This window comes from Plectropomus leopardus, chromosome 5 (genome assembly GCF_026936395.1).
Source record: "Plectropomus leopardus strain MGB_pleo_1.0 chromosome 5, ASM2693639v1, whole genome shotgun sequence".
Lineage (NCBI taxonomy): Eukaryota > Metazoa > Chordata > Actinopteri > Perciformes > Serranidae > Plectropomus > Plectropomus leopardus.
Genome location: NC_142180.1, coordinates 6,395,249 through 6,401,804, shown reverse-complemented (window position 1 = coordinate 6,401,804; position 6,556 = coordinate 6,395,249). Strand labels below are relative to the sequence as shown.

The 6,556-nt window shown below is 40.1% G+C and overlaps 1 protein-coding gene across 2 annotated transcripts; it reads right to left on the bottom strand.

The window, feature by feature from the left end:
• Nucleotides 1–10: 10 nt before the first annotated feature.
• LOC121963162 (MARVEL domain-containing protein 3) lies at nucleotides 11–5,982 on the bottom strand. 2 transcript variants are annotated; one of them, XM_042513497.2, is made up of 4 exons: nucleotides 5,775–5,982; nucleotides 5,232–5,337; nucleotides 3,604–3,722; nucleotides 11–1,414 (listed from the first exon to the last, which is right to left on the bottom strand). In XM_042513497.2, the coding sequence occupies exons 2-4, from the start codon at nucleotides 5,330–5,332 to the stop codon at nucleotides 756–758; spliced, it is 879 nt and encodes a 292-aa protein (XP_042369431.2). In that variant the 5' UTR covers nucleotides 5,333–5,337; nucleotides 5,775–5,982; the 3' UTR covers nucleotides 11–755. The 2 variants fall into 2 exon arrangements, with proteins under 2 accessions (XP_042369431.2, XP_042369425.2); XM_042513491.2 differs by having other exon boundaries at nucleotides 5,232–5,334; nucleotides 5,775–5,981.
• Nucleotides 5,983–6,556: the final 574 nt, after the last annotated feature.

The window sequence follows — 6,556 nt, the reverse complement described above, 5'->3', positions numbered from 1 at the left end:
TTCAATAGAATCACATTGATGGAGGTTTAATTGGAGTAGATACATTCTTATACAGGTTCAGTATCAAAAACTTTGCATTATAAAATCACACTTTGATATAAAAGCACATTAATTATACTAGTATCCATGTTAAAAACATTTACATAAATCCCTGCTATAGTTCACACAGTATAATCCAACATACAAACAGTTGAAATTAAATCTTCCTAGACTGGACTTGTATCACAAAGACAGTTCAACTTCATGGCTCTCTGAGATAAAACGGTGATATCCAGCAGCAGCAAACACTGCTGTTTAGCCAGATAAAATATACAAATTAAAAATCAAACAACTAGATTGAGATACAGTGTGGTACCAAAAAGTTATATTAAAATTTTACTCTGTGTGTGTGTGTGTGTGTAGTTTTGTCCCGACAAACATTTTAGTTTGCAGTTATTGTCTCTTAGAGTGCAGAAAGCTTAAAAACTCATGTTATCCTGAACTGCAGTGCTGGAAGAAGGGTTTAAAATCAATAATAGTTACAGTAAACTCACTACTGTTATCCAGGTCAGGATCCTGTTGGAAAAATGACTCCATTTTTCAGTGATCTGACTGGTCAGTGGGTAATCTGATGCTCCCAGGTTAGCTGTGCAGCATAGGTTTCCATGGTGATCTACCCTGGTTAAAAGTGAGCAAGCTTCCTGGTACCAGAGGACCTCAGTCACATTAGTAACCCACTGCTCTTTATGTGATACAGGCCCCTGATGTCCATTCTCTCACACTGAGGTGGTTTCAGCCCTCAGCGGGGCCCTCTGTGGGTTGGCTCTGGCTCGCTGTTTCTCTGCTTCTCTGCGTTTCCGCTCCTCCAGGTAGCGCCTCACCCCTCGGATCGTCTGGAAGGTGAGCACCGTGCCGGCGGTGTACAGGATGGCCGTGATGAGACCAAAAAGAGCCACGGCGGCATCCGCCCCGCTCACATCGCAGTTCATCCAGGTGTAGCCGTTCCTGGCGTACAGCCTCTCGCGCTGCTGACACACATCTGTGGCGTTGACCCCGATGACAAAGTGCAGGTAGAGCCCCACGGCCACCACGTACGCCACCGCTCCCACTGCCTGAAACACCAGCGCTCCGTACAGAAGCTTCCTGGACATCAGGTGGGGCGGTTTGTTCCCAGCGACCACAAACAGCAGCGAGAGGACCCCCAAGGTCAGGCTGAAGGCGATGCCACCGTAGATGCCCGGCGCCCTCATCTGGCTGTACTGCATGTCCAGGTCTCGTACCTGCTGCAGCTCAGTGCCCTGCAGGTTAAAGTTGGAGTTGATGTTGAAGCCGCCCAGTCCGCCCATGGAAGACATGCCTGACGTCACCATCTGAGCTGCAACCACGCAGATCAGGACCAGGCTGTTTGTCAGAACAGCGCAGATCAGCACGATGCCTGAAACAGGTGAAATCACAAATTCAGATCGAGATGCAATGTGTTATTGTCCCCTTCATAAACCTTAGTCTGCTTAGTGTACAAAATGTGTTCCTTCACTGCCATGGTGTACACAAAAAAGAAAAAAAACAAGTGTGAAAAACAAGAATGCCTACAAAAGTAAAATACACCATAATACAGTAAACTAATTCCTCTCTATACTGCCCACTTGTGGTCTAATTACAGCAAAGCAAGCCTGCGTAAAATTCAGGTAGCTTACAATGATGCTTTGAGACTTCTGAGGAGACCACGTTGGTGTAGCGCCAGCGAGATGTTCGTGTCTGCAGGTCTTAATACACTGCAAGCCTGGTTGAGAAATTTGATGTATAAATTTATAGGTCGGCTGAACAACTCAGAACTGTATAATCATGGCTTTGACAAGCGTCAAATTGAGCACTACACGCTATATGTCCAGGATATGGAAGCATTGGTATCGTCGTCTCCTCTGTGGTCATTGACTTTTTTAAATTGTTTTCTAAGTGATCTGTACATATTGAATTGGGGATTTTTTTTTTTTTTTTAATCTTTTTTTATTAAGTGATCTTATTGCATTGTGGATATGTTGTGTATGGTACTTCTATGTGTCTTTTATTATCTTTTGTATGTATTGTCTTGCTCTTATCTGGACCATTGAGTCTGTAATAAAGTTTCTTCTTCTTATTATTATTATTATAATTATGGGAGTTTCAAGAATCTTGTGTTCACTGCATCCATCCACCCCAGTGAGAATTGCTCATCAATCATTACTAACTAGTCTGTCCTAGGAGGGATTACCAACAGGACGAATTGGACAACAGCCTGTGGGCCCCACAGCACCAAGTGTTTACTGTACCATACAGCACTGCTGCAGATTTTTGTGGAAATGTGCAAAATGTATTTACAATATTAACAAAGGCAGTCTTCCTTGAGGCCCTTTAAGTTTGATATGTGCATCCTTAAAGGGGCAGTTCATCCTAAAATCAAAAATACAAATATTTCCTCTTCACTGTAGTGCTATTTATCCATCTAGATTGTTTTGGTGCAGAGTACTGGTGATTTTGCCCATAGGGACGTCTGGCTTCTCTCCAATAAAATGGAACTAGATGCCACTCAGCTTGTGGCGCTCACAGTGCCAAAAACAACAACAAAACACATTTTATAAACTCAACAGCAATGTCTCTTTCCAGAACTAAAAACCTGGTTACTCAAGATAATCCAAAGACGTCATTGTATGGATAGTTTCAAGTTAAAACTATTTTCATTACACTTATCTTTTGTGAGTTGGTCATGATTTCTGTAAAGAGACATTGCTGCTGAGTTGTTGAAATGTGTTTTTTGACACTTTGAGCACCACAAGCCCATTGCCATCTAGTTCCATTAAATTAGAGAGAAGGCCGATATCTCCAACTCTCACCAAAACAATCTAGATTAATAAATAGCACTACAGGTAAAAGGAGAAATATATGTTTTTAATTTGAGGGTGAACTGTCTCTCCAATAATTCCCTAAATGTATGTTCTTTTTTTATATATAGGTGGTGATTTGTGCCTAATGTATCAGTGCTAATGTTAACCATTATATGGTCATGTTTGCATTTGTAGGGTTACAAATAATTTTGTTCATAAAAAGTTGTTCTATTAGTTTATCATTTCATAAAATGTCCAAAAAAATGCAAAAATGCCTGTCACAAGTCCCCTTAGCCCAACATGATGCCTTCAAATGCAGTGATCTGTCTGTTTAAAAATCCAAGACCCAAATTTATTGCATTCACAATGGCATAACAGAGACTAAAGCCAGAGGTCCTAACATTTGAGAAGCTGCAAACAAAAATCTCAAATGACTTCAGCAACCAAATAAAATGTCTTGTTATTAACATTCCTAAAGGATGGACTCTTTATGTAGAACTGAGCAGAAGCATGCGATTAATCAATTAGACTCAGATATCAGGTTATCAGCTCTCTCCTTTACCAAAGGGACATGTTACTATGCCAAAGTCTAAACTGTGAGAAAAGAGGCCTGTAAACACCAGAAAACCGGTCTGTCCAGTCTTCCCAGAAGGAAGGAGTGCGCTACAGTGAGACTGAAACCAAAGTCCGCCCTGTGACGCAGCAGCTTCTATTGAGAGCCTTCATTTGATTGGACACAGATACTTCCACTGTGATGCTGGCTTACCTCTCCTGGAGCAAATGTGTGTGCATTTGGACTCATGGTGCTCCACTCGGGGGACTTCTCGCGCATGTTTGGGAGGGGAGTCGGCTTCTCTGGGGTAGTACGGGGGTCGAGAGGAAGACCTGGGACACAGAGACACATACATAATAACACTAAGGAAGTTATCTACCATTTATGTTTCCAGCACACTTTCACTGATATAGAAAATGTGGACACTTGCTGCTACTGTAGCACTGAACCTCTCAATGTTTTTGTTTTACGCTGAGAAGTTATTTTTATTCAGATGTAAATACTTGTGAAATATTAGCTTCCTAAAAGAAAATGGTCAAAACCCCTAAGCGACTTTTTTGCTTTTCCGATTTCAAATTTTACAGTAACATTGTCGGTAAAATTAAGTTAAGTTAAGAGTAAAAATTATACTAAAACTTGACATAACTTTGTAGTTGCTTAATGAGTCCAATTTATACAGTAGTTAGATTATCACAAGTTGGAGTGTAACAGTATCTAACACATAAATCACCCCAAACATATTAGACATTCAAGGAAGTAGATAAATGAAATACAATAAGACAGTTGTAAGATAATGAACTGCGGTTATAAAGTATATGAGAATATTGGCTTAACTGATGATACCCTGTACAATGTCCCCTGCAATAATAGGCTGACAGTGTGCCGTGGTCAGGGATTGAGCTTGTTTAGGTCAAAATAGAAACAAATATACATTGATATAAAAACTATTTAAGCAGGCTATTATCAGGCTCCTGGTGAATGATTCCTGGCCTAATGTAAATAGTTATAATGTTTAATTGTATAGAGGTTTCTCTGTCTTTATGGGCATATTTATCTAACCTGTAGGGACTGTTTGGTTCTTTTTTATGCACTTTTCATTCCTCATTTGTTTTAATAATTTTGACTGTGTTCATGCATATGGCATACATTTTGGCAATATAGGGGTTTTTTTTAACATGGAATTTTCAGCTCAGCGCCAACATTGAGTCTAAAATTCAATGTGGAAACAAAATTGTTACATTCATACTGTTGGGGTGCCCCATTGTAACCCATTTAAACTGCAATTTTTGAAAGCTATCAAAGCATAAAACATGCACTGTATTATATCTGTGTGTCATTCTGGGCTTTTCCTATGGAATTTGTAATTTTTACCATTTTCCAAATAATGACATCTTTTCTTTTAAACATTTTTTGGCATATAGAGCAAATACATGCTATTTCCAATAGGTGCACTGTCACAATCAAAGTTGCTGCAAATAATTGACATATATCAGGCTGCAATAATAATAATAATAATAATAAATCTACTAAGCCTGTACTATATTGAAAATAATTAGTTTTTTCTCTCTTTTTTTCCATTAAAACATAGTGACATCATGACAAAAACTGTAATGCGTAATATATAATAATTTTTAAAGCTTGATTTTTAAATGCTAAATATTAAAACTATTCAAGAATAACCAATTCAAAAAAATGAGAAAAGATTATTAAAAGCAGAGAGTTAAAAAAAACCCCACTGACATCCATTTATTTATGACCTCAGGTCACAGGTGAAATAAAAAATTAAACTACTGAAGAAACAGCTGACTGTCTTCATCTTCACAGACAGCACGTGAACACACCTGTCGGGGGATGACCGCCTGTCATCGTGGGAGTCCCGGTAGTGTCGGTGGTCTCCGTTTCTCTCCCGGTGTCCCCGGTTTGAACGGGGCGGCTGACTCATACCTGCTGACCGAAACCGAAAAGGTTTGGACACAAAACTGACCTTTGAACAGTTTAGAAACTTACCGCGTAAACAGTTCTGCTGTATAAAGGTGTTTTACGAATATTATCGTAGTTTTTAACGTTAATTTCAAATAACAGACGGAGCGCGAGCGCCGTAAACGCCAAGACAATAACGCTTAAGGCGTATGCAAGTATCACAATTTAAGTGTATTTTTGTTGAAAAACATACTTTTGTTTGCAACGAAGGCCTCTAAATTTAATGTCGAGCAACACCGGAGAAGGTCTGAACTTTTAATAGTGGTCAAAAAAGGGAAACATGGCTCCTTTCCTCCTCCGTAGCCTTTATGGTATGTAAACGTTAGCTTGTGAAATTAGCCTAAACAGGTTTGTCTGGCTAATGAAGTGTTCATTCGACCCCAAGTTATCAAAGATAAACTTACTGTGAATATGTGTCGATGAAAGCACTCCAAAGTCCGACTATAACGCCATTTTTCAATCGCTTTACTATCCAGGTACGAACAGCTCCACCCTACCTGAGGGAGGGGTAGGAAGAGGAGGAGGAGGAGGAGGAAGAGGAGGAGAAGGGGGAGGAAGAGGCTTCAGGGTCAGGTAGATGGATGTGTCCTCTGCTCACAGCTGGAGCTTCACAAATGAGGATTTTTTTGGCTGAAGTTCAAGTCATTACCAGCTCCTGTGAATCAGCCGCTTTGTGTGTTGTCAGTGTCCAACTGTGAAGCCAAAGAGGCCTCTGTTTATACTCTGTTTTAGGGGGTGTTGGCCTTTTAACATGAGCAGAAGCCTGTCTGTCTGTCTGTGTGTGTCTGTGTGTCTGTCTGTGTGTGTGTTGTGGAGGAATGTTGTTGTTTATGTGCTTCTTTTGTCAGCCAAGAAATGTACATGCAGCTCCCTGAAGAGCCCTGTTGTGTTCACTCAACAGTATTAACATCTCTCTGCTTGGGATCACACATTCCAAGTTTTATTACACAATGTGTGGGCTGCTCACACTGTTTATGGCTCATGGATTCATATACGTTTGTTGAAAACAAACTATGAGCTGCAACCATCGAGCGATTAGTCAAATAATTGGTCCACTAATTGTTGAAGTCATTATTTAAGCAAGAATACCAAACCATTTGCTAGTTGCAGCCTCTCTGATGTGAGGAGTTGATGCTTTCTCTGTCTTAGCAGTATAAGATGATATAAGCTTTGATTGTTAAGCATG